The 27855-nt window shown below is 39.7% G+C and overlaps 4 protein-coding genes across 9 annotated transcripts in view; 2 read left to right on the top strand and 2 right to left on the bottom strand.

Moving 5' to 3' along the window:
- Positions 1 to 7594, top strand: part of snx13 (sorting nexin 13) — a 36762-nt gene extending 29168 nt beyond the window's left edge. For 3 of the 4 annotated variants that reach the window (XM_088329028.1, XM_088329027.1, XM_088329026.1), the window contains exon 25: positions 1176 to 4579. In XM_088329028.1, the coding sequence (XP_088185154.1) occupies positions 1176 to 1405 (230 nt within the window). In that variant the 3' untranslated portion in view covers positions 1406 to 4579. Of the gene's footprint in view, positions 1 to 1175; positions 4580 to 7522 lie in introns of those variants that run through there. The other variant, XR_015849766.1, reaches the window with a different exon arrangement.
- On the bottom strand, positions 6731 to 10514 carry LOC148371115 (distal membrane-arm assembly complex protein 1-like). Of its 2 annotated transcripts, XR_015849767.1 has the most exons (3): positions 10068 to 10514; positions 9854 to 10001; positions 6731 to 6888 (listed from the first exon to the last, which is right to left on the bottom strand). XR_015849767.1 is itself a non-coding variant. In XM_088329030.1 (2 exons), exons 1-2 carry the CDS (start codon positions 10276 to 10278, stop codon positions 9931 to 9933), a joined length of 282 nt encoding a protein of 93 aa, XP_088185156.1. In that variant the 5' UTR covers positions 10279 to 10514; the 3' UTR covers positions 9821 to 9930. The 2 variants fall into 2 exon arrangements, 1 of the variants encoding a protein (XP_088185156.1); XM_088329030.1 differs by lacking the exon at positions 6731 to 6888 and having other exon boundaries at positions 9821 to 10001.
- A 1816-nt stretch (positions 10515 to 12330) lies between these two features.
- Positions 12331 to 23018, top strand: btd (biotinidase). Its single transcript, XM_088329029.1, has 7 exons — positions 12331 to 12627; positions 15452 to 15601; positions 15963 to 16108; positions 16175 to 16352; positions 18611 to 19132; positions 19793 to 19977; positions 22711 to 23018. The coding sequence occupies exons 1-7, from the start codon at positions 12409 to 12411 to the stop codon at positions 22853 to 22855; spliced, it is 1545 nt and encodes a 514-aa protein (XP_088185155.1). The 5' UTR covers positions 12331 to 12408; the 3' UTR covers positions 22856 to 23018.
- Positions 20105 to 27855, bottom strand: part of ankrd28a (ankyrin repeat domain 28a) — a 40266-nt gene continuing 32515 nt past the window's right edge. For both annotated transcript variants that reach the window (XM_088329023.1, XM_088329024.1), the window contains exons 21-29: positions 27720 to 27837; positions 26515 to 26734; positions 26355 to 26442; positions 26198 to 26281; positions 24712 to 24860; positions 24558 to 24640; positions 23212 to 23294; positions 23045 to 23136; positions 20105 to 20854 (exon numbers count right to left, since the gene is read on the bottom strand). In XM_088329023.1, the coding sequence (XP_088185149.1) occupies positions 20556 to 20854; positions 23045 to 23136; positions 23212 to 23294; positions 24558 to 24640; positions 24712 to 24860; positions 26198 to 26281; positions 26355 to 26442; positions 26515 to 26734; positions 27720 to 27837 (1216 nt within the window). In that variant the 3' untranslated portion in view covers positions 20105 to 20555. The remainder of the gene's footprint in view (positions 20855 to 23044; positions 23137 to 23211; positions 23295 to 24557; positions 24641 to 24711; positions 24861 to 26197; positions 26282 to 26354; positions 26443 to 26514; positions 26735 to 27719; positions 27838 to 27855) is intronic.

Here is a 27855-nt window from a genome sequence, read left to right as displayed (position 1 = left end):
TAGCGTGTGTGCAGCAGAGTTCTGAGGTCACGAGATCGAACATTTCTGTGTCCTGCAACTGGCTGGCAACCAGTTCAGGGTGTCCCCTGCCCACTGCCCGGAGATAGCTGGGATGGGCTCCAGCACCCCCGCGACCCTACTGAGGATAAGCGGGTCAGATAATGAATGAATGAGCTAAAGCTTTAAAACGGAAAATATAACTCTTTGTTCTAGCACAATCTCTTAGATCTATAAATGAATCGAAAGCTTTAACTACAAGTCAAATCTTTTTTTTTTTTAGGTAAAGGTTGGACTTTTTGTTTTCATCGAAATGTTTTTTTTTAAAGTGACTTATTTCCTGTACAAGGGCTTAAAGGTCATGTCTTTGAGCTTAATATGAATTTGAAGCATTCCAATAACTTTTTGAAATTTGTGACTTTGTTCTTGCACAATGTATTTTAACAGTATACTCCTTTATAGCTTTAATTACAGGTAAAATCAGACTTACCCGAGTTAAAGATGAAACTAATTGTAGCGCAAACAACTGCTTCAGAATGCGTTTTAACTCTTGCACCATTTCTTCGATCTATGGATGCATTTAAAGCTTTAACTCAACTAGTGCTGATTTAAATCTTCAATTTTGGATGAAAGACATTCTACAAAAATACATTAGAAATTTGACCTATTAGTTCAGATCAGATTCATTGTAGTTGAAACTTTAACTAGGGGGCGTCAACATGCGGGCCGGATCGGGCTCGCCAAGGGATTCAATCCCGCCTGCAAGACGACGTTGAGAGAAGCTTAAGAGAAAAACAAGCTGCATTTTTAAAAATCTTTGTCCACTTGTTGTTGCCAATGCCAGATGCTCCTCACAAAGACACTGGTGCTGTATTTTTTCTGTCCTCGCTTTTCATTTCTATTTTGCTCTCACTCTTTCTCATCCAACATTGTCTTTTCATTAATTCCTCTTTTGATCACCATCGCGTTCTCTTTCCCTGTGTTCCTCTCATTCTTTCCATTTCTTCCCCTCCCCCTTTTCTTTAATCTACTCTTCTGTCCCCGTGACACTTCTTGTCTAACATGTGGCCCCCGAGCTTATACAAGTTTGACACCCCAGCTTTAATTTCAGTAGCAAACTAACCCTTTGAAGTTGATCCACAAGTCCCAATTTGGCACACACGGTTTTCTCTCGTCAGACGAGCTGAAGCACATCATCGGGGCGGAGACGAGCCGCAAGGGCATCCTGCGCGTCTTCGACATGTTCCAGTACCAGGCCAGCAACCGCCGTCTGGTCTACGTCTTCCTGGAGGGCTTCTTGGAGACTATGTTCCCTCAGTACAAGTTCCCCGAGATCTTCGTCAAGCTGCATTCGCGTTCGCCGCGTGTCAGAAGATATAAACTCAAAGGAACGTCCGTCAAAAGGTGACAGGAAGCCGGACACATGAAGCTAAAACGTCACTTTCGAGGGAACAACGTGAACTTTAAAGTGTGAGGACATCTCCGTCAAACACTCCAATCGATGCGGATTTCGAGACGTTCGCACACCGCTTCCATTCAACATTTTAGTCTCAAGAGTTTTGGGCCAGTCAGTGCTGCCCCCTGGTGGGCAAACCACCACACCTTGCCTTACCTTCCTCTCCGCTTCTACGCGATGCTGTAGACGTTTTTTAACTGCAAAAAGCTGCACTCTTGTTTTTGTTTGTTTGTTTCCTAGCAACCAAATATGTCAATAGCACTGGCTAACGAGGCGCTCTTTAAAAACTGTGACTGAACAAATGTGGAAGGAGTTCATTGTTATTTTCAAGCCTCTACTTTTGTTTTTGTTTTGTTTTTGTGTATGTGTGTCGCATGGAAAGACCCCGAGCCCCACTTAGCTATCAAAGCTCAACGTACGAGTGCGCTCATTAAACTCCATAGAGGGAAAGTTCCAAATTACGTTCAGTGTTTCCCATACAGAGTCTCATTAACTTGTATTAGAAATGTTATTTATTTTTCTAAATCTATATATATTTATAAAGGCAAAGCTGATCAAAATAACTTGGGTTTTTTTGTTATATAAAATGAGTGCATTAGGGGTACAGCATTAAAATCTAACAGATATTGAGATTGTGTGATTGCAAGACACTGCCTTTTTTTAAGGAGTTATAGGTCTGTTTTTTTTCCCCTTTGTTATGTGAGTCACCCAGAATTGTCACAGTTTGTGTTTTAACAGCGTCGGCCACTCACAGGCAAGTGTTAACGGCACTAGCCAAAAAAGGCAAGACAAAATTTGCTTACAGCACGCTATTACCGTGCGTATACTCGAAAATGGCACAATACCGAAACAACATTTTTATTTTGAAAATGGTGTAGACTAGACCATTATTTTAATGAGCTCGAAGTGCTATCTATTGAATTTTATAGGGAAGTAGATACTTACACCGATTGAGGAATCAAAAAGTAAATGACAGTCAACTGGCAGCCACCCTAACAAAGCTACCCAGAAAAGGGTGCTGTTTTCTCAAAGTTAATGCATTTGACAATGATGAAGTCCTCGCTTAAAAGAAAAAACTAGCACAGAAAGTGAATTTTTCTTTCAAAGTTAAAAAAATGGCTTCGAAATAACGGTCTGAAAATGGCAATGTTTTTTCCCCCAAAATTGCGCAGCCCTATTGCAAACGCCATGATGTGCATTTATGTTACGCATCTGTTAGTCAGATGGAATCTTGTTCAGTCTGCCCCTCCCCCAGTGCTAAAGCGCGCATTCTCACTGGGTCTTGCAGTGAAAAAGGGTTAGTGCTCATCGTTCCATGCACAAAACCGGCCCAGTGCCTTCTCAGCAAAGCGTAAACGCGGCGCTGCCATTGCCACTAAATAGAAAAATTCACAGAGCAGGAAAACAGTTGGGTGGAGACGGCCCTAACTGTAGTTCCTACATTGCGCGTTACAATCACCTCCTGTGAACCATCGAAAAAGAACCGACATCCTGTCATAGCAGCAGTCCCAAAAGCAGCGGTTACTGTAATTTACCGAATCACCCATATGAAGGTTACATTTAAGCTTCATTTTGAGTTAGGAATTGGCACCAGCAACTGTTCAGGGGTTAATTTTGACCCCAGGTCTATCTCAGTCCTGACCACCAAAAAGAAAGGCGTATCCCTCTTTCTAGTCCATACAACATTCTCACATGATATGATTATTACATTTAAACAGGGCTACTGGAAATCCCAACACAACATTAGGGTTCATTATATTTGAAACCTCTATCATGATATTGGTCTCTTTACTATAAATTGTGCGCCATCGGAACAACCAAGGTCTCACACATTCTATGGGAAACACTGACGTTCAATATCTAAAAGGAGCACACATTATGGTAGAAATCGAAAAGATGGCTTCAGAATGTCAAGTGCGAAATGCGACTGAATCCTCAAATCACTTTTTAGACGGCAGGTCTTAAATCTTTGTGCAATATGACTTTCCTTGTACGCATGTGCATTTTGAATTGTTGCATAAGTGGAACAAAGTATTCTTTTTAAGGGGACAGTGTGTATTTAGTGCCTCCTAGTAGTTGAAGAAATATTCCATTCATTAAAAAAAAATATATATATATTGATATGTATGATAAGCAAAAATACTCTAATACAAAAGTGGATTTTTTTTAATTCTCTGAGAAATCTGTAATTTACATATCGTTATTCTGATGTAGAGGGAGCTGACATGTTTGTCGGCCATCTTGCTGGTACAGGAATCCCCCCAAAAAACAAAAATGTCTTTCTGCTTTTTCTCACATTGATTTTTCTTCTTTTTTTACCTTCTCTCCATTTATCCTTTCCTATTTATTTTCTTTCTTTTCACTTTACCTTTTTTTGCTTTCCTGCTTCTTCCATATTATTTTTTTCCTTCTTTTTTCACTGTCTGCAGAAGACTAGTTTAAAAAACAACAGTGCGATTTGGTCGCTTTTGAGTTTCCATATTTTGTAATCTTCATGCTCGTTTTTGCTTGCACTATAAGGTGACATCTAGTGGTCAAATATTACATACTGTCCCTTTAAGAAAAAAAAAACTAAACATGAAACGGTTCCTCTTAGCCCAATGACTAACATTCCATCGTACTTTTTACAGACTTGTTTTATAAGTCGCATTGTATTTTTCCTTTCCCTCGAGGGTTTACCTTTTATTTGGGAACTAGCTTGTATGGCTATTTAGGATGGGCCAAGCCCCGCCCCCTTTGCCATCTGTGACGAGCACTTGTAGCAACTGTGGGGAGGAGCTGAGCACCCCGATTTCCGGTTATTGGCCCATATCAGCCGCGGTTGCCTCCGATTGGCTGATGAACTGAACTGACGTCACCTGTAACAGCACACCCATTGTTTTTGTAACGTGCATTTCTGTGTACAGTTTGTCGATAGTGTGCCTAAATGTACTGTCACCTCTATTTTCATATCTTTTGTCTATAACATAACGAATCTGAATGTCGTGACAGCTTTAAGCGGCTGAAAATGAAGATTCTGAGATGCCCTACCGCCACACTTATCAACAGAGGTTCTTTATTGAGAGCAACTGTGCTCACATCGGTCATAACACTAATAAAAGGTAACGCTGACTAACTGACCGACAATCGCTTTGCTTTCTGAATCCTTACAAATGTCATTTCTGATTTCATCTCCCGACACGTTCCACTCTTTGAAGTCTTTCATTTTAAGAAAATTGAAGCGCAAGTCATGTGCTCACCATATAAGCCAGTGTTGGGCAACTATTTGCAGTCAGGGGCCGCATTGGGTTCAATAATTGAGTTCAAGGAGACCTATACAATTAGTTACATCGATAAATAAACAGCCACACATGTACATGTTATATTTGGTTTCTGAATGAAATTCTTTCATCAAACTGGTTTTGAAATGCTAACAAAGGAAATTCATATGTTAGGTCCTGGTTTTCAGCACTAAAATTTACATTTAGTTCAGTTTTCAACGGGAATTGTAGTTTTTTGTATTTTTATAGTTTTATTGTTGTAGTAGTATTTTATAATTATTTCTATAATCGTACCTCTATGATATTTACATATACTTTTGTTCTATAACTAGTATCTTTGAAGTAAAACTTTAGTAGCATTTTGTAGTACTTTTGTCATAATATTTCGGTCGTAGTACTTCTGTCGTACAGTATTACTGAAGTGGGTTTGTTTTCTATTTCTCCATAACTTTTTTTGTAGGTTTTTTGTCGTATTTTAGTATTTATGTAATATCACTGTAGTTGTGTTTTGTAGTAGTAGATTTGTAGTAGTATTTTTTTTCTTTTAAGAATGAAAGCAAAATAATTAGGTATCTGTTTTTATGCACCAAATTTGATATTTATTTTGTATTATTTTTAGAAGTATTTCTGTCTTACTATTTTTGAGTTAGACACAAAAGGGCAATGGTGACAAAGTTGGCACCAAAAAACATTTATTATTAGTAGTGATTTATTTATTTTTATCTATAGTCATTCTATTTTGACCATTTTTGTTCGGTGGTCCGGATGCAAAAGCCTGACTGGCCGCATGTGGCCTGCGGTCTGTAGTTTGCCCACCCCTGGTATGAGCTAGAGTGTGCTCATAATGTTGATGGCGATCTACTGGTCGATCACAGCAAAGTTTCAAGGGCTTTGTTTTTGTTCGGACATGTTGCGATCTAACGCTCAAACGCAGTATGTCAGCACATGCTGTTGACAATTCCAAATTGGAGTATTTTATTTTCATTAAACGCACTTCATTTATTGAAGCAATATTGAAAAAATATCAACATTTACAGTGCATGCGGAAAGTATTCACAGCGCTTCACTTTTTCCACATTTTGTTATGTTACAGCCTCATTCCAAATTGTATTAATTTAATCTCTTATCTCAAAATTCTACACAAAATACTCCATTATGACAATGTAAAAGAGTTTATTTTTTACTTTTTTTGAATTTATTAAAAATAGAAAACTAAGAAATCACATTTACATAAGTATTCACAGCCTTTGCTTAATACTTTGTTGATCCACCTTTGGCAGCAAATACAGCCTCAAGTCTTTTTGAATATGATCCCACAAGTTTAGCACACCTATCTTTAGGCAGTTTTGCCCATTCTTCTTTGCAATAAGTCTCAAGCTCAATCAGGTTGGATGGGAGACGTTTGTGCACAGCCATTTTCAGATCTTTCCAGAGATGTTCGATCGGATTCAAGTCTGGACTCTGGCTGGGCCACTCCAGGACATTCACGGAGTGGTTCTGAAGCAAATCCTTTGAGATCTTGGCTGTGTGCTTTGGGTCGTTGTCCTGCTGAAAAATGAACCTTCACCCCAGCCTGTGGTCAAGAGCGCTCTGGAGCAGGTTTTCATCCAGGATATCTCTATATATTGCTGCATTCATTTTTCCTTCTATCCTGACTAGTCTGACAATTCCTGCTGCTGAAAAACATCCCCACAGCATGATGCTGGCACCACCCTGCTTCACTGTAGGGATGGTATTGGCCTGGTGATGAGCGGTGCCTGGTTTCCTCCAAACATGGCGCCTGGCATTCACACCAAAGAGTTCAATCTTTGTCTCATCAGACCAGAGAATTTTATTTCTCATGGTCTGAGAGTCATTCAGGTGCTTTTTGGCAAATTCCAAACGGGTTTCCATGTTCCTTTTACTAAGGAGTGGCTTTCGTCTGGCCACTCTACCATACAGGCCTGATTGGTGGATTGCTGCAGAGATGGTTGTCCTTCTGGAAGGCTCTCCTCTCTCCACAGAGGAACGCTGGAGCTCTGACAGAGTGACCATCGGGTTCTTGGTCACCTCCCTGACGAAGGCCCTTCTTCCCCGATCGCTCAGTTTAGAAGGCCGGCCAGCTCTAGGAAGAGTCCTGGTGGTTCCAAATGTCTTCCATTTACGAATAATGGAGGCCACTGTGCTCATTGGGACCTTCAAAGCAGAAGACATTTTTCTGTATCCTTCCCCAGAGTTGTGCCTCAAGACAATCCTGTCTCGCAGGTCTACAGACAGTTCTTTTGACTTCATGCTTGGTGTTTGTGCTTTGACATGCACACTCAACTGTGGGACCTTATATAGACAGGTGTGTGCCTTTCCAAATCATGTCCAATCAACTGAATTTACAGATCTCAAGGATGATCAGTGGAAAAAAGATGCACCTGAGCTCAATTTTGAGCTTCATGGCAAAAGGCTGTGAATACTTATGTAAATGTAATTTCTTAGTTTTCTATTTTTAATAAATTCAAAACAAGTAAAAAAAAAATTGTCATAATGGAGTATTTTGTGTAGAATTTTGAGATAAGGGATTAAATTAATACAATTTGGAATGAGGCTGTAACATAACAAAATGTGGAAAAAGTGAAGCGCTGTGAATACTTTCCGGATGCACTGTAATTACAGAAATGATTTCATCATTGTCTGTTTTTTAGTAAAATTAGTGAATGTAAAAGTAAAACTATCCCCGTAACTAGAAATGAATACGATCATTTCAATCCAGTTTTTTGTAAGATAGCGCGCATGATACAAAAAACTGCGCATTTCTAATGTTGACCCTTTGCATGTGTAGACATGTTGCCTTCTCTAGCAGAATGAAAACCTTGACGGACGGCCACTAACTTGAGGCACGGCAGTTGAATTGAAAGAAATACCAATAACCACAAAAGAGGAATATAACCACCACTTTTTACTATTATGTGCGGTGGGCAAGCTTCTAATCCGGATTTGGAATGGTATCCCTTTTGATGAAGACGCCAACTGTTATCTGCTGTCAAACAGAGGGACTAGTGTTGTGCTCAGGCACAACACTGGCAGGCTGGAAGCCTTCAAGTATTCCAGGATTTGCAGCGAACATTGTTTACAAGGTACATTAGATGTATTTCTATCAAATTTTATGTTAAGTAGTCACGTCAAAGACTCTCAATATATTGTTAGCTAGTGCTAACTGGCTACGTTAATGAGCTGCTTTTATTGTGATTAACCAGGGATTCAAAACAGTAATCTTTCGAATATCACCCGTTTTGAAAACTGTTATGTGCTGTACCATAAAGTTTATCATGCTGAAACGAAAAGGTGCAAATGCGAGTGCTTTCCTGTTCTATTACATTCCCCCAAAGTTTAGATGCAAAGTCATTTTGAGAATCTTTGCGTGAGGGGGACATTTCATGCCGTGCATTTGTCGGCAAAACAAAGCACAGTAACGCGGACCAGTAACGAAGAATTGGTAAGCATCCAGACTCTTAAAAGCTTTTAGATCAGCACCGATGTATGGGGATACTCCATTTACGATCTAGTGGTACAGATCGTGTGGACTGAAGTCAGCCAGACTGGATAATTTGTTTAAATGTGTGAATATGTAGACTGCATAGGTCAGTAGCGAACGATACTAAAGCTAACCTGAGTTTCTCCATATAGCGCCCTTTGTGCTTTCCGACAAAGGTGAGCCACCTCACCAGACAGCTGCACAATATTGGTTTGACTAGTCATTGCCAATCGTGTTGAATAGTATAGCTGCTGTTTTTGTTGTCCACTGTTTACTACTGGTTTCTACCGTCCGTCACGGTGTCGTCACGTGTGTGCAAAGGGTCAATATACCACGAGTCACCGGGGTGGTGTTGGTGAGCACCAGGTACATTGTAGTCACAGGATTAGTTGTTAATGTAGCATATCAAATGAGTAGCTCTTAGCGCTAATGGGCAACATAAAAAGTAGCTTTTAGATTAAGAGGTTGTTGACCCCCTGATTTGGACAACACGTAATTCAAAACAAATAACAGTGAATTATTCCTTTCATTAAGAATCATCGTCTCATACAGTATAAAGTCATAAATTAATGAATCAGTAAATAATTATTTAACTAACAAATCCCCAAGGGCTAAAATTTCCAATAATACATTTGCAATCATCAACATTTTTTAGAAGTACTTTAGGACGTCAACATTTGTCTAGTTTTTTTTTTGCCCAGCATTTAAGGTTTTTGTTTTTTGGCAACCTGTAGCAGCACGATGTCAGACAAGAATGTCAGCTCCGATAGATTAAGCTCATTTTATGTAAGATAAACTCAGATTTCTCAACCTTCAAGTGTTTAACAAAATGTAATTTTAAAGGACACGTTTGTTGGGACCCATTTTGGAAAAGTCAAAAATGCAAAGTTAAAGAAAATATTTGGAGATTTTTTTTCTCTGGGTGTTCAACAAGCAGGTTACAGATAATGTTGACTCAAAGACCAGAGAAGGTTTAAACTCTGAATGTCAGCCACATAACCCAAATGTGCGCTCTAATTTGTGTGCCAGCTGAATTTCACCAATTTGCCTCTTTTTTTCTCTCTCCCTCGATGCCTGAAAGGAAGTTCTGCAGCTAGCTAAACAAGCAAGAAACCCACTAATTAAAGACTAAACCATTGTCCCCCAAAAAGTGCATCTCTACCTTTTTACCACTTTAAAAATAATTTCAGATGAATATTATTAGGTTTTGTAAAAATGCGCATTTCCAGTGTTGAAGGGGCGCATTTTCTAACCAGCATGTTTATATTATCCTGATTTTGTGATGAAATAACTCTGTTATGAGAAAGAAACTTGTAGTGATACATATACTTTTGGCGAACTGTTTCCATGTGACTCTTATCATATTGTTTATTTTATGTTTGGGAGACATAATAATGAATGTAAACAAAACATGATTATAATGATTTTGTCAATGATTTAGTAACACGGCTAAAACGCGTCTCATCACTTCTGTGGCACAAGGGAAGGATGACATGAAAACGTTCATTCGCGTAAATGATAATAAATAAAGTGCATGTGATTTAGGCTGAAGATTTTTCTTTCCTTTTGAGAAACTGCGCAAAAAGAAACCCAAATTGCAAGTGCTCATGTCATTGCTTTTATCTACGGATTACTTACAAACACTTCCTTCTCCAACACAATGATTTTGATGAGTCCTTAATTGTCCTCTCATTAGTGTTCTGTCCAAAGTGTCCTTATTTCACGTATTTCGGGTGCGATTTCCCCACAGGATCCATGATGACAACAGCTCCCCACGAAGCCACACCTGATCATAAAAAAGTGAATGTTAGTTTGACTCAAAGGTAAATAAAACAACTGTCATTTAACTCACTTGCAGCAAACGTCAACTGGAGGACAGTCCCCAGTTTGGTGGGCGCACCGAGACGCATCACTTTACGGGCGCAGTTGTACACGTAAGCCGCGGACAATATTAGGCCACCACCGCAGACGACTCTGCAACTCAAGCAGTTTTTAAATGTCTGCAGGGACTTCGACTTTTGTTCATTTTCCCCCGAGGGTGTCGGAGACTGGGGTGCCGCCATCTTGCTCCGAGGACAGATACTAGTGCTTGCGGCTAACGCGCGTTTGAGCGTCTAATGGGGATAACAGACGCGTAAATGGGCGTAAAACATAAAAAAAATCAGACGAATAATGTACTTAGTTCGTATCATGTGGTTCAACTCATCACAAGAACACATTTGTGTGTGTTGCAAGCTACGTTACAGTCAGAAAAGTCACAGCAAAATATAAACATTTGATTGTCCCGAGTGACCCGGAAGTACATTTATTCTTCTTCGTGTTATAAAACGGTTAGTTTTTTTTAATCACTTTTGTGTTTTAGCGCTACCTATCAGTTCCACCTCTCAAATTTCTATCAAAACGTCCCGCACTCCACAATAATTGTAAAGGTACCATTTATTGAGACCTATTGCTCAAGTCCAACAATCATTTTATTGTTATGTCCTTTAACTGGGGCGGCAGTAGCTCAGGAGGTAGAGCGCTCGTCTTGGGATTAAGGGATCCCAGTTCCAGAATCCCGGTCGTAGTGTCCTTGGGTAAGACACTGAACCCCTAACACCCCCAATAAGCAGGTTAGCGTCCTACATGGCTGCAATACAAGGCCGCTATTGGGAAATGTGGAGCACATTGTAAAGCGCTTTGGGAAGTCATTGACTTGAAAAGCGCTATAGAAATGCAGATCATTTCATTTCATAATCTTTCTTGCACCAGCTCTTTCCTCAATGTTCCTCTCTCATTGTCGTACCTCCGGCATTCTTTTACTACACGCTCCACTAAGATAGACTTGTGAAACATGGCAACGATTTCAAGCATTTACAAGCAGTTCATGCAAAAATCAAGCACTTTTCAAATCTTGAAAACACGAGATTATAATTCAAGGATTTTCAAGCACAGGTACGGACCCTAAACTATTAATTTCGATTAACACTTGAGAAAAATGAGACAGAAGTGTAAATTTTGATTGAACTAAAAAAGGAAGATCTCATTTTATGTAACCCCACTTTTCAAAATGTTAATAATTTGTTTTTGGGTTAAAAAATTTTAATTCAATAAACAATCCCAATGTACAAGTAATATGAACCTAAAGACACAGTGTTTAATACTTGACCAATAAATGTTGCTACACTGTGAAACAAAAACGAGTGCTGAAAAGCACGAGAGAAATACGAATCGAGACTAAAAATGACACAAATGCACAGTTCCCACTGCTTTTTTGTCCAGCTTAATGCAAATGAAAGATAAAAAAGCAAAGAAAAAATGAAAAAATGGAAAATGAAAGAAAAGGGGAAAACCAGAAAAGAAAAAAGGAAAAAGAAAGGAGGAATAAAAAAGAAGGGGAGTAAAACTGAAAACAGAAAGAAGAACAAAATAGAAAACAAGGGAACAAAGAAAAGAGAAATGTAAAACAGAAAAAAAGAAAGAAAAATTTAAAAATCGGGAAAAAAATAAGAAAAGGGACAAAATAAGAAGTGAGGGCAAAAATATTAAAATATGTAAGATTGCAAAAGCCCCCCCAAAAGGTAGAGTTAAAAGAAGAAGAAGAAAAAAAATGTAAAAAAAGCAAACAAAGAGAAGAGTTTTTTTCTTTTGGAGGGCTACATTTATCAACAAGATGGCTGACAACTATATCGGCTCCTTGTAGATGATCCTCAATTTAAGTTGAATACATACACATTTCTCCACCTATGAGTATTTAAAAAAATACATTTATATGAGTTTGTGTGTTGTTGCTTATGAATCAAATTAATCTTGTTTTTAAAAAACTTGTTTTACCACTGGGAAGCGCTAAATCATACACACTGCCCCTTTAAGAATATCCCCTTTGTTTTGAGTTAAACGTCATAATCTTTCGTTTCACTTATTTTTTACATGTACTTCTTTAACCAAAATTCTCTTATAATTGTTCATTTTGCATTGTTGTTTGACTGTTTCATGACAATTTTGTTTGTATTTTGTATTTTCAATAAAAATGAAATAAAAAAAAAAATAAACTCAGAGTGATAAACAAGATGTGTACTTCTGGGTTACCATAGGCGTCTTTCCTCCGCCTTCTTTTCAAAATAAAAGCTTATGTTTACATTTAAAAAAAAGGACTTCGACCTCTGAGCTTTTCGTCTCGGTGTCAGCAAAATTTAAAGGATCAGAATACGAACATGTTTCAGGACGTTGCTTTTGCGGTGGCTTGTGTTTGTGTGTGTGTTTTGGGTCAAACTGAGATTCCTCCCGAATCCACATATGTTGCTGCTGTGTACGAACACCAAGTTATTCTGAACCCGGACCCACAAATTCCACTTTCTCGGTTGGAAGCTCTTCAACACATGCGAAAAAACTTGGAAATATATGAGGAGCAGGCAGCCCTGGCTGCACAGCAGGTATTGCATTGCAGAATTGACACGGAACAAAATTGAGGTTCCCGTTCCAAGAAAAACTAGCTCCAAAAATATTTTTTTCCTGCAAAACAATGAAGTGGAGATTTTTGGGGGTAGTAAATAGTATATGTCTTGTAGTGCTTATGTCTAATACACCTGCATATTATTAAATAACATAATGTGCATACATATAAAGGAAAAATGCAATTTTTTTATATTTGGTGCAATGTGAACTGATACTGTGGAGTAACGGTTGGATGCAGGGGGCAGAAACAGCAGTTAAAAAAATGAAACCGATTTTTAATCTTCCACCTGTGAGAATTGTCATGCCCTTAGAACAGGGGCGTCAAACTCATTTTAACTCGGGGGCCACACGATAGAACAAACATTCTGTTAGGGGCCGGACCAGTAGATCAAAGAGAAAGAAAAAGAGAGATAAAGAAATAAGAGAAAGATGGGGGATAAAGAAAGAGAGAGAGGGGGAGAGCCTGAGAAACAAAAGAGATAAAAAGAGAAGTCATGAGAGAGGGGGAAAGAAAGGGAGAGGAAGAAAGAAATCTAAAGAGAAATAGAAAGACAGAAGGAGATTAAAGAGAAAAGAAAGCACAAAAGATAGGAAGAGAGAAAGAGAAAAGAGAGAAAAGGAAATTAGAGCAAAATACGTTAAAAAGACAGAGAGAGAAAGAGATAAAGAGCAACAAAGGAAGAGAAAAAGAGAGACACAGAGTGAAAGAGACAGAGTGGGAGAAAAGGAGTGGAAAGAGAGAGAGAGAGAGAAATAAATACAAGTGCAGTGTCTTTGTGAGAACCACCATTCTTTAGCAACATCAAGTTGACATATTTCAACCTGCAGCTTGTGTTTATCTTGCGCTTCTCTGAGTGTTGTCTCGCGGGCCGGATTCAATCCCTTAGCGGGCCTGATCTGGCCCGCGGGCCGCCAGTTTGACACCTGTGCCTTAGAAGATTCCGCTGGTTTATTTTTTTTTGGGTTGGAACAATTTTATTGACACTATTAACAGTAAATAAACAATGTGAGGCTTGAACAATTTTTCTTGACAATTTTAACAGCACTTAAGCATATTCACAGTTTCGTTATATCTGACAATATGACGTTTTAACATTTTTTTCCGACATTTTAAACACAATTTCATCATATCATATCCCAACCATATGAGTTTTTATCGACACTCTTAACAGCAATTAAATACATTTACAATTTCATTATATCATATTCTAACAATATGAGTTTTGATCAATTACTATAGACACTTTCAACAGCAGTTAACCAATGTGTAAAGGTCAATACTATTGTGCAAGGGCATAGACCTTATTTATATTGGGTTTGGCCATGAAACTTAGCGAGGGTAGCGATTCGTGTGCCTTATTAGTTTTTTCTTGATAATTGTTTTTTTTCCAGGGTTAGCAGGTTTTTGCTTATACCTTTAGGATTACTCTAAGCCTTAGGACCCATAGTGAATAAATACAACACAAAAAGTACTGTATTGTATTGCTGACTCGATTAGTCCTTACGAGGCACATGGGATACTGAACTGAATGATGACAAAGGCATTGTGGGATGTTATTAAGCCAATAATATATCTATATTTTAGTTTGGCTATGATGAGAACCAATAGCAAACCAGCATTTTATATGTCGTCAACCAATAACAGACAAGCGTTTTCGATAAGTAACTCTACCTAATCACCAACACTGCAAAATTTAAATTTTGGACGTTTATGGACGCGCAAAATAATTCGTTGATGATATCATTTAGTAGGGAAAATTAGGTATAACAGGGACACTTAGCTTTGGCGACATTCGGTGGACATATTCAAAACTGCATGTCATTTTTTTGACGTTATGCGGCTCTTTTTTCTTGTGTTTCTCTTAGAAAAGTTTCGCGGACTGGATGAAATCCTTCGAGGGGTCTAATCCAGTTTGCGGGATGTATGTTTGACACCCCAAGGCATATGTGTTAAAAAAAAATCAGCTCCTTTGCATTCCTACGGGATTTTCTTATCGCCTTTTTGCTGCTAGTTGAAACAAGGTCAATTTTAACGTGTACTTAACATTGACTCTATAAATCTACATTTTCCTATAAATAATAAGGGCAAAAATTAGCACATTGTTTCCGTCATGTGAGAAATAATATCTTTTAAAAAAAATATCTTTTAAAAAGACAGTGTGTAATTATCAGTGGCTACTAGCGATAAAAAAACATAATTCATTAAAAAAAAAACATTGATTTAAATAATAAGCAAAAACACATGAACTGTTATACAAACACGCATTTTAAAAAATACTGTTTTACATAACACGGATGGGGAGCTTAAATAATAGTCCGGCATTTTGCTGCCACGGTTACAGGAAAGCACCAAAAAGGAAAAGTAAAGTGAAATGGGGCGGTTTGGTCACGTTGAGATTCCTTAGATGTTTTTTGTTATTCTTCCCTGTTCATCTTCCTACAATCAAGGCAATATGGATGCAAGTTTTTTTCGAAACTGCAAAAATAGGATGGATATGCACGAGACCCGGGGTCACCAAGGTGGTGCTCACAGGCACCAGGTAGCCCCCTGTGAACAACTGAGCCGCCAGCGAACCGATTCTGAAAATAGGTCACCAATGATTCTAGAACATTTTATTTTGACTACCCTTTTAATAATTACAACCTGTTATTAGCATAATCTTAACATAGTAACAACATATTAATAAGATAATGCTAGCAGTTTGATATGCATTTCTAATCACAGAAGTTGCCCTCGGCTTTAAAAAAAAAAAAAGTCTTTGACCCCTGTACTGTACTGTACTAAAATAACATGTGTACCAGGGCGCCCAGATCATCGTCTTTCCAGAAGACGGTATTCAGGGATTCAACTTCAGCCGATCATCCATTTCCGGCTACCTCGAAACCGTCCCTGACCCGCAACAGTTGTCGTGGAATCCATGTGTGGAACCCGGACGGTATAATAACACGGAAGTGCGTAACCCTGTTTTCATTCATCGTGTGCCTAGCGAAAGTATTGTACGCACCGCTGAATGCAAAGCGTCCCGTTGGCGTAAGGGTAACACTGCACATTACGCTGAAAACACTATCCTGGCTATCAAACATGGGGTGTTTTTTCTTGAGCACGGATTTTGAAAAATTGTAAGAGTGATGGGAAGATGATGGACCCAAATACGACGCGATTCTGGCAGAAAATCTGCAAGAGACTAAAATGGGGCACAGGTTCACCTTCCAACAGGAAAACGTATGACAAAAAGTTCTTGCGGATGGGGCAATACTTTGCCTGGGCACTGTATCTTAATGTTTAGTTTCTAATGTTTTTTGCGCTTAGCAGGTCCAGCAACAATTGAGCTGCATGGCCCGCCGCCACAACATTTACGTGGTGGCCAACATGGCCGATGTGCAGGCGTGCAACCCAATGACGGACGCTTCCTGTCCCCCGGATGGACGTTGGCAGTTCAACACCAACGTGGCCTTCGGGTGCAAAGTGGCAACGGTAAAGTTGAGGACGTGAACCCTTTTGAGAACATAGCATTTGTGACGCAGGTCTGACGGATTGTTAGTGGCTCGCTACCATAAGCACAATCTTTATTTCGAGCGAGCTTTCGACACACCGCCGCGGCTCGAGGTCATCAGTTTCCAGACGCCCTTCGCTGGGCGCTTCGGCCTCATCACCTGCTTCGACATCCTCTTCCGAGAGCCCACCATCAACTTGCTGGAAAAAGTGAGACATTTCATAATGATTCGAAGGATTTCAAGTGAATCTTCATTTATTGCGGGGGTTACATTCAAAAAGGAACCTCGTGATGGGCAAAATCTGTAAAGTAGAAATAGTGCAGTTAGTGAATTGAAATAGTAATGCGTAGTTAACGCGCTCTGAATCCCCAGTACCCCAGTCAAAAACACTAAAATAACAAAATGGTATATATTAAGTACTACTTACATGTAATATTTGTGCAGGATGATTTTTATGTCAGGGAAAACTTGGTTTAGTTATTCTGAAAGGTGGCTACACACACTTGAGGTGAATTCTTTTTAGCATTTTGATCGTTCATTATACTTTGTCTAGAACACACACACTCTTGGATTTATGGACTTTTCTTTTACTAATTATCTACCGAAGAAGCTTCAATAGAACACAAAACACTAATAGGAAAATAAAACAGAAACAAAACTAGAAGTTGAGAACTGGTACCATTTGGATAGACAACAAGGTTGGCTTGATTATTCAGGGATCAGAATGGAGATTTTCATTTTCATTTGAAATAGCCAGGGTCCAGGGCGGAGCCCGGTGGGGGGGTCAGGGGGGCGAAGCCCCCTGAAGTCAACAGCATTTATCTTATTTGCTATGTGAAAATTGCACTAGAATGAATTAAATACAACAAAACAGAAACCATGTATTATATATATATATATATATATATATATATATATATATATATATATATTAAAAAAAAAATAATATATTGACATTAAAAAGCATTTGTAATATTGAACATGATCATGATGATACAAAATAATCTATTTTAATCATGTTTATAACAAATTTTAAATTTTGTTTATCCTGTTCTAAATATTGTATAAACACAAAAGATAAAATCATTTCATAAATAAATAGATTTATAAATACCTCAGATTGGGATTTTCTGTCACACAGGGGAACCAGTGGTTGACTGCTGCTAGTATTTGAAGTGGAAGGATTTGAAACGGCCAATAATGTTGAACCGGTGGCTGCCGATTTTAAATGCGGATCCGACTGCACAATTTGATCGCCGGCAAGCTATTTTTGCTTTGTGCTTGTTCATTTTAGCATGATCGATCAGTAACACACAACCTCACGTACCATAATTGATCAGATCGACACAGTATAGACACTTTGCTTTCCCTGGAACATCACACTTTGCGATGAACTGGCTCAAAGTTTCTGTAACTTTGCGCCGATTTTAACGTTTACTGTGACAGTCTTCTCCAGCCATGACCACTTCAATTTATTCTTGATTCCTTTATCAATCTCGGAGACAAAAGCCTCGTCTTCTTTTCTTAGTATTTTCATATTTACTTTTTCAAATACTCATTTCACCGTTTGAAAAGACCGGAAGGAGCGCCATGTTTGAGAAAGCCAATGCTCTGAACAAAAGCTCCGCTGATTGGTTATCAGCGAACCTATCGACCAATGGTCTAAATGCTAACTTGGGGTGATGAAACAGTCACGTATCATACCTCACCCCCCCCCCCAAAAAAAAATGTTCTCATCGAATTTAGACGATTTACGGGAATGACCTATGGGGTTCAAAAACAGCGGAAATCCGCGGATCCGCGGAAAATTCTGATCCCTGATTATTACGCTGTCATATTTTGATTTCCCCATTTTACGTCACACCAATACCTAGCAACAACGAGAGGTTCTGCGAAGTTTTGCCTCAATGAAGATGAAGATTTCTCCTGCTAGGACATCCCTCCTGCCTTGTGGCTGGCCAAAATCAGACGGCCCTTGCGAAGCGAGACGTGTTCCAGCTCTCGGTTCCAGTCTCCTGGGAGAGGCATAGACCCTGTGGTGGAGTAGACACTTCAACCTTTGATGCACAAATGAAACCATAGCCCACATCCCCAACCTCACATTCCAGCGATATCTTTTGACCTCAAACACATTATTCACCTCACAGGTTTTGACGTTGTTTGATCTTTTTCTGACATTGGAAAACGAGATTCTGACCAAACGTTGAATACTCTACAGTTATATACAAGTTTATATGGTATTTTAAGTCGGTTTGGTTTTGCTCATCACTTTTGAGGGGAAAAGGTGAATATATTGTACTCTTTATTTTAAACTGAAAAATCATATTTGAGAAGTGGAAATTTTTTCTTGTCACGGCTCATCCTTAGGGTGGAATGATGGGTCCTGAGGTCAGACCAGAAAACCACTGTGAAAGGTGAAGAGCGTTACTTAGCAAGAGATTACTGAATATGAAATGTATTTTCCAGGGTGTGCGGCAGCTGATCTACCCCACGGCTTGGATGAACCAACTTCCTCTCCTGGACACCATTCAGTTCCAGCGAGCATTTAGCCTGGGTGCCAACGTCACCCTCCTTGCGGCCAACATCCGCAGCGACCCATTCATAATGACAGGAAGCGGCATCTACACCCCATTTTCGGCTACCTACCACCACGCTCAGAGCGGTGACCCCAACAAGGGGCACCTCTTAGTGGCCAGGATACCCATTATGGGCCTGGCAGAGGAAAAAAAATACAGCATTCTTGTCCCAGGATACTGTAACAATGACGACTGTTCCTCCTCTAAACTTCCACCCCCCACGTTCACTGCCACCATGATGTACAATCCGTTTAAATTCGCCCTCCTGAACAGCAGAGGTGGTGACTTGGAAGTGTGCGACGACGATTTTTGTTGCCGTCTGCGGTTTAAGAGATTGCAGGAAAGTGAAGAGCGCTACGCGTTAGGGGCTTTTGCCGGGACTCACACCGTCAATGGGCGTTATGCTTTGCAGGTACGTTGCAAGAAATGAGACACAAAAAACAGGGTTTGTATACCTTTTTTATCGGTAAATTGTAGCACCTTTTTTTAATCGCAAATGTATTTGTTTTAGACACATAAAATGAAATGCAAAGTAGTTGCTAAGATCCGTTATCCTCGGTCGACTAATCCTGAAAGCAGGGCCTGGCTCGGTCATCTGATGTGTGACATCGTGGCACGCCTAAAATGAACTGCAGATTTCGATGCGATTTATTATACTCTTTCAAATATTTCTGAGGGAGCAAATTGACGTGTGTGGCGGCTCTTTATTTTCATTCTTTCAACCTAAAATGAGCAGCACTTGAGCGGCCCCAATCCATTATACCTGGTCGACTACAGCAGAGCGCAGGAGCTGGCAGAAAGCAGATTTTTTTCAGCCAGAGCCACAGAATTGTAGATTTTCACTTATCGAGGGGGATTCATTTCCCCATGAACCATGATTAACGAAGGATTTTGCCCACCCACACCACATTGGTGACCCGTTTTATACGATTAATGAATTACCAAAACTAATTTTACAATTGTCAATTAATTGCACCTCAATGATGAGACAATGATCTCGATCCATTTAAAATTTCCAAGACAGATTACTCTTTGATATACCTGCGAATAACTCACTCAAATCTACTTACAGGTATGTGCACTTGTCCGTTGCGGTGGTTCCGAGGCAAACTCCTGCGGGCAGGAAGTGGAGGAAGCAGAGACTAAATTTGACTTTGTGCTGGAGGGAGCTTTTGGTACCGAGCACGTGTACCCGTCGGTCCTCGTGAGCCGTTACATCCTCGAACAGCCGGGAAGTGTGGAAAAAACCACGGACGGGCGAGTTACCATGAAACATTCCAATACGGGAGGCGGGCTGATCACTGCCTGCTTATATGGACGCGTATATCAACTGGATAAGAAAAACAAGTCAAATCCAGACGACAAATGAGAGTTGTGCACACTATTAACAAAAACAAATATTTTATTTACAAACTTTGCACCAAATAGTTTCCATCTCCTGCAGGAAAGCTGCCTCTTCCTGAAAAGGCAACATTTAGGCATGCGATTCACTCACTCAAACATCAAGTAGATAATCCTTCATTAAAATAAGTAGCCACACTCATCAACATTTTGGTTACTCCCGATTCACGCCTGGTCCCATTTGTTCATTATTCTGAGATTCTGTTTATTAAAAAAGAATTATATTGAATATTTCTATTACTGCTATGTGGTAGTGGGGTATTATTTCAGATGAGTTCGGTGTGAGGACATCTCCAATCAATGTAGTACTGCATTTGTGAGGGATTAAAGCATTATTTCATATTTAGAATTTTAAACACTAGTTTTATTTGCCTCTCTTAAGGCTTTTGAGTGCCACACCGGCCTTCACTGCTAGAGGAGAGCTCCAGCAGTCCTCAGTAGGTCTCAGAATCGGAATCATTCATTTCTTCATCAGTAGTGACACATGACAGGGGGCGCTCGGCTTTGCAGAACGATGCGCGGTCCGGCCTCAGAGAAGCTTGGGTTTCAAAAGCCACTCCTTTAGCTACGTGATTGGACACGGGGTGGTGGTTTAGGACCGTTTGCGGGAGAGAAAATGAGGGTAGGGCTGCCACGGTGACCATGGGCGAGGTGGGCATCATGGAGTTAAGAATAAGCGCCAGGCAGTCGGCCACATCTCGCGTGGGGGCGCAGGCCAAAGCGGGGGTGTAACCTGAAAACGGAAGAAGGGGTTAACATTGCAGGAAAAGACGGCATGGGTTGATGGTTAAAAAGGTGTGGAGGAGATCTGTTGCAGTACACTGTAAAACCCCAAAACTATTGATAAGTTTATTATCTTGGCTTAGTTTAGCCTCAAGTCGCTTGCATGAAAGCAGGTTAAATTTAGCTAGGCTCAGTTAATTTTGGGATTCTCTACAGCTAGCCTGCTCCTGACCAGGGTAACAACTCGGCCAATAGTTCTCAAATAGTGGAAACGGCAGAAGAAATGCATCGGCTAAACAAGTTCAAGTTGAGTTTAAACAATTAGCATGGATTTCTTTATTTGAATTTCGTGCAATACCCCCTAAGCACGTCCGTGCCAACTCACTGCAACACTTTCTGGTTGCTATTGTAACATCACGCAGATCAGCGGGCCAACAACTTAAATTTCATGAACTGCCATGATTGATCTTAGCAATTAGCATGATAGTTTCTTCACGATTTAATCCAAGGGTAGAGAACCTATGGCTCTTTTCATGAGTTAATATGACTCAGAGATACAACTCGCGCAATAATTTAAAGTACAATTCCATGCGGAGGCAATTGTTGCACGTGCAAGGATGAGGGAAGACCAACATTTAGAAGGTTTTGGTCCAGTATATAAAGGACACAATTTTCACTACAGTTTACAGTCAAGGTTTCACATCAACAGATGCCGTTTTGGCTGTAAATCGCTAATAAATCTTGTATATTATTATGATTGTTATTATTTTATGGAAGCTCATTAAGTATACTATGTTCATTGATTAGACACTTTATAATAAAAAGCTGCACAATAAACTTAAAATAGCGAGAAGCTCTAGCAAAGCACCTAGAGCGATTTTATTGGGTGAGCGTAAGGAATGGGCGAGCCATACACAAGACAGGTCGCGCACACTCCTCATCCTTCCCCAGCGCCATCAGCACTGAAGGTAAATACATTGATATTCTCGTTTGCAGTATTTTGGGACATTTTAACAAAAATCTTTGCTCGCACCCGGTTTTATTCATATCGGACACTGGCTCAGGCATTATTCTATGATTTATTCTTAAAAATGTATTTCAAAGATTTTACCAAATCACTAAACATCACAAAGTGAAATAAAATGTGATGAAGAATTACCTTTTGTCTGGAGAGCGGATTTGGTGTTTTTTTTAATTTTGTCTTACAATATATCGTGTGGCTCGCTCTCAAAAACAAAACAAACAAAAAAAAAAAACAATACATTTTCGCTTTTATGGTTCTTTCGGTCAAAAAGGTTCCCGACCTCTAATCTAATCTATGCATCATGACGTGTGGGCTGCAGTTGACTATTTTCCACCCTGACTGGCTAGAAACACAGAAATTTGGTTGGAGTGATCTGTTGCTGTGCTTTCCTTGGGCGATGAATCTCGCTTTTAACATAACATTTACACAGCTCAACAGGCAAGTAGTACCGCCTGTGCCAATGCGGCGACTCAAACGCCCGGTTCATTCTCTGCGAAAACGTACCAACCACCACCCCCCTCAAAACAATTTTTCCTTGGATCAACACAATTCACGTAGGTCCCCCGTTTGGACATTAAATCAGTGAAATTCTCCAAAAGGTGAAAGAATTTCATGCCTGGAGAAGAGTGCACTACTTTCCGGTCTTCCGATGACCAGACTCAAGAGTCTTCAGCTGGTACAAAATGCTGCAGCGAGGCTTTTAACAAGGACAAAAAAGTACGATCACATCACCCCAATTTTGGCTAACCTGCATTGGCTCCCTGTTAGCCTAAGATGCGATTTTAAGGTTCTCCTACTACTATACAAAATCATACATGGACTTTCCCCCTCATATCTTTCAGATCTGATCTCCCCCTATGTCCCGGCCCGAAGCCTTCGTTCCGAGAGTGCCGGTCTTCTGGTGATCCCAAGAGCCAAGAAGTGTTCCGCTGGTTCGAGAGCGTTCTCCATCCGGGCACAGGTGTTGTGGAATGCTCTTCCCCCTGAGATCCGATCTGCAACCTCGGTGGAAATGTTTAAATCTAGGCTTAAAACTCACTTCTACTCTATAGCATACGAGTAACCTAAACTTCTTATATGTAATAACTTGTGAAGCCCTTAGAGACTAATTGTGATTAAGGGCTATACAAATAAAAATGACTTGACTTGACTTGTAAAGCTGTTGATAATGCTCACCATTCTCATCCACAGCTAGGACGCTGGCTCCTTTCCTCAGGAGTTCCTGGACAACAACGGTTAACCCGTTTTTGGCTGCAACGTGAAGTGGCCTGAGGGGACCAAGATTCAAAATGAATGGGGGGGGGGGAGATAAGACGGTGGGTGTACTGTAGACTGTGACGTACGTGCGTAAGGAGGCATTGGTGCAGTTGATGTGATTCTTGTCTCGGATTTTCTCTAGGATCAACAAGGCACATGTCTCATGACCCTGATGGAGACAAAATGAGGCACCCAGAAAAATTGGGTCAGTATTTGGCCAATTTAATCAAACTTTCTGGGTTGTTTTGTACAAAATGACCAAAACGATGCAACACTCAAAATAAGCAAGGACGACATCAATGGATTTTAAACTTGCAAGGCAGACCGGGAGAGGGGGCTCTCAGATAAGAATTCTGTCCTTTCTGGAAGGACTTCGCTGAGCCCTTTCTTTTTATTAAATCTTCAAGGTTACAAAAACTGATCAGCCTTCAAGAGTGTGGGATTAAAAGAATAGCAAAATGATTGGCAGGTAGTGACAATGATGCGATAGTTAAAACAACGAACGTCGGTGAGTCAAAATAAAGAACTGGCATCCCATGAAATCTCATTTGCACTTGTTCGATAGTAAAAACAGAAAGAACTTATCAGTAGTTCTAAGCAAACTACCTGATTTGTAGGGTTGAAAACAATGACCACATTTTGGTGTTTGAAAATAACCCATTTATGAGTTTTTTTCTAAAATCCTACCATTTATGTGTTGTGTTGTGAAAAACAGTTTTTACGAGGTTTCAGGAAAAATGTCAACTTTGGGAGGAATGTTAAGGCACTTGGATACAATCATTTAGATTTTCATTTTTTTTTTTTAAACTAAATTTTGGGGGGATTTAAAAAAAAAAAAGAAACACATTTTAAAGGAGCGAAGAGGGAGCATTTTAAATTAGTAATGACTTAGTTTTTAAGACTGTATGTAACAGCAAGATTTTTTTTGCAAATACAAAAAAAAAATATATATATATATATATATATATATATATATATATTATCAAAGGTGGGATTTGCTATTCCACATGAAACAGGTAGTATTGGTTTCCATTGTTAGCAGTAGGGTGAGAAACTATCTGATCTGACTTGGATACAGCACAGACCTGATCTGGTCCCTGTTGTTTTTCGGTGTAAAAAGTCATCCCTCTCTTCAGAAATGAGCCGGGTCTCGGCATTGAATAATACTAACCTGATATTTTGATTTGTTCAGTTCATTTACTTACAAGACTACAAATCATGGCATGTTTTTTTCCTAGGTATATGACTAATTTTGATCAATTATTGCGAATTAATGCAGGAAAAAGGTTCAACATAGCTTAAGTAGTGGATCCACCCATTCCAGACCCAAATATGGCAATAACTGACTCATCTGCTTTTAAAGTAAAGAGTAAATAAAAGTTCCCCCCAAAAATGACAGATAGCCCCAAGGTGAGCTGGTCCGGCAAGTTACCTTGCTACAAGCCAAGTGCAAAGCTGTGTTCCTCTCGGAGTCTTGAAGAGTCAGGTCAGCTTTGCTGCTGCTCACCAACACCTCTGAAAGACACCGAGGCAGTGGGAAGAGTTACGTAACGGTGTTTGGAATTGATCACAGTGCCTATACCGACCCACGGCGTTGGTTTGCCCGTTGAGCGCCCCCATCATCAGCGCCGTCCTCTTTACGTGCATGTCTGCAACGTCTGCATGAGCTCCGTGGCTAAGCAGCAGTGAAATGCATTCTGCGCGGTCTGCGAACGCGGCTGCGTGTAGCGGCGATCTGGAACGACAGGGCAGGGATTTGAAACGTTGATCTGTTTTATAGAAAATCTCACAGCGACGATACTTATGCATGAAAAAAATTAAAATTATGTTTACAAACATGGTCAAATGAATAGCTCTACAATTTGCATTATTCTTAACTCATTTAATTCCTCATTTTTGAAGGCCCACAGAAAATGTAGTTTTTTGGCAATATAGATAAATATCAAAAGAAACCTTCAACCCTCATCTTTTATAAGAAAAAAAGGGTGATTCTAGCTTTTACCATTGTTAAGTAACCAATAGTTGAACATTGCTTAGTTTCTTGAAAATACTTGTTTCCAAGAACACAGCTTTTTGTTAAAGGATGCATTTCAAACAAAATCTTCACTTTGGTGTTTTGTTTTTTTTTTTTTTTTTTTACATTTGTGATACCTCCAATATCTAACCAATTCTTTCCACCAACACAAGGGCACTTTGCATGCAAAATAACATTTTTTGGCAGGAAACCTGAACTGATGCCTGAACTATGCATGAACGGTGCATGAACTTTTCACTGCCTGAGATTTCCAGTGAAGTAATCACACGATTTTTGTCACCATGGTAATCGTATTCCCTCGGGCAAACTTATTCCTGTGGACGTGCACGAAACATCATCACTCTCGGATCAGATTTGTCAACTGCCTATTGCTATTTGTTAATTCTTGGCGACTCTCATTGCTTCACAATGCCTACTTACCATATGGAGCCGTCAACCCACACCGATTTGCCGGATATCGGAAGTAACAATTAGAAGTTGGGTTTTCTCGAAGTGTGGACAACGGTCAAAGCCACTCTTGCCATCTAATGGTCATTGCATACTGAGATCAATCCCAGAGGCAAGATACTTACTGATAAGCAACCCAAACCTTTTATTTGTTTTTTTACAAATAAAAAATATTTTTAGTATATTTAGTAGCACGCAGGGACAATGCTTCTAAAAACGTATTTACACGTTATGGCAGTGAAATAACCCCGCATTGAAAAATAAAAATCTGTGAATTCTTCAAAAATATGCATTTTAATGCTGGAATAAAACTAATCTTTTCTCTGTGGGAGCTATGCTAATATTTTAACAATAGTTTGCAATACAAATAAGACATCAAGTAAAATTAAATAAATAGATTTGAGAGTGCTTATATTTTTTTTCCCAATGGCTTGTGTGAATGCTTCAGTGCAGAAGGATGTGGTCATAAAAAGGTTAGTTTCTGCTTATTAAACTGTAACAGTTATTTCTTTTTTTATATAGCTATGTATCCATTGATTCAGACAATGTAATGATCCCAACTAGAAATCAAAATGCTCAGTTCCGCTCACCTGCCCTTAGAGTCGGTGAGGTCGACGATGCTTGCGCCGAGAGAATCAATCAACATCTCGGCAACGCCTTCATTGTCATTCATTCTGAAAAACAAAACCACTGTCGTCACACTCCCGTCATCTCATAAAGCATTCACGCATGTAAATATTTGCTTACACTGCACAGTGCAATGGGCTAAACGTGTTACTTTTAATCTTCCTGAAGACTTCCTGCTCTAACAGCAACTCCACACAAGCATCACATCCTGAAAAATACAAATCCAATTACAAATGGGACTTATGTTACACGATCAGTTTGGGGGTTTGTTTAGTGGTACCGCTGTAGCATGCCCAGTGCAGCGGCGTGTAGCCTTTGTTGTCGGCAAGCTCCGAAAGAGTGCTGGAGGTCCCGGGCGCCTGCAGCATGGCTCCGAGGATGCCAACTCGGCCGCAGGCGGCTGCCAAATGAAGAGGGGAAAGACCTCGGATGTCCTTCACACATGTGCTGGCCCCCCGCTGAAGGAGAGCCTCCACACATTCCTCCTGGCCTATTACTGCCTGTACACATAGATTTTCAAATAATAAAAAAAGAGTCAACAAATATTGTCAGCCATCAGTCAACTCAAAGAATTTTATGTTGCACCTCACCTCCTGTTACTACTGTACTAATGCTTTCGGCATTGTTCATCAACCCATCCTCATGTTTTTTCACTATGCTCCCTTTTACGAACCGAAAAGATCTCGCACGAATCACTTACACAGCAGCTGAAATTATCAACCTACCTAATCCCAACCTCTTAGACATAATTACAGGTCAATCATCTGACTGGCAAATACAATAGTCCAGGATATCACTCACCCACTACACCAATACATTATCAAACTACAGTCAGGGCGCAGATATAGGCCAATAAGATTTAGGAGGGCCCGCCACTGGAAAAGCCTGATCCCTCTGCTATAACATTTATAAACAACAATCAGTCTGCTCCACTGTCATAGATGTTATTTATTCTGTAGTTTTTGTAATGTACTGCCTGCTGTTTTTTCTAGGTACAATCAGGGGAAGTGAAATTCCTTTAGTTAAAAATACATTAAATCTAAATCTATCCAAGTAATTTGGTCATCCATCATAATCCAAACTGGGAGTCACCAAACTTGTTAAATGCATGAGACACTTATTGTTAGTGATTAGCACAAAGAAACACCAGTTTCTTAGGTATTTCCCACAAAAACAACAATTTATGTTAGACTTATGTTGTTATTATGTTATTACTATACAAGCCAAATTTAGAACTCTTATTCAATGCTGAAATCGGGGGCGGCTTGTATGGACTTATAACAAAATTAACATATTGGGGGCATCAAACAGGCATAGCCTGACCTCTACTTCCTATTCAGTTTATCAGCACAGTCTAGATTGTGTTTGAGAGGGATAACATCTAATTATATTGTGAATTAATGAATTTATCGTCCACAATAATTAATTGAATTGTCTTTATTGCCATTGATAAACGTTGTGCAACATGCTTGCGCTTCAACTCACCCCTCGGTGGAGTGCCGTCCTCCCCCAGCAGTCCTGTACCTGAACGTCAGCTCCTTGGCTAAGAAGTGAATACACGCACTCTGTGTGACCGTTTAGCACAGCCAACATCAGTGGAGTCCTTTGTAAACACACACAA

The sequence above is a fragment of the Urocampus carinirostris genome, chromosome 2 (genome assembly GCF_059441175.1).
Source record: "Urocampus carinirostris isolate Australia breed hairy pipefish chromosome 2, RoL_Ucar_1.0, whole genome shotgun sequence".
Lineage (NCBI taxonomy): Eukaryota > Metazoa > Chordata > Actinopteri > Syngnathiformes > Syngnathidae > Urocampus > Urocampus carinirostris.
Note: the sequence above shows the minus strand (reverse complement) of the source record. Positions and strands in the feature narration are given on the sequence as shown.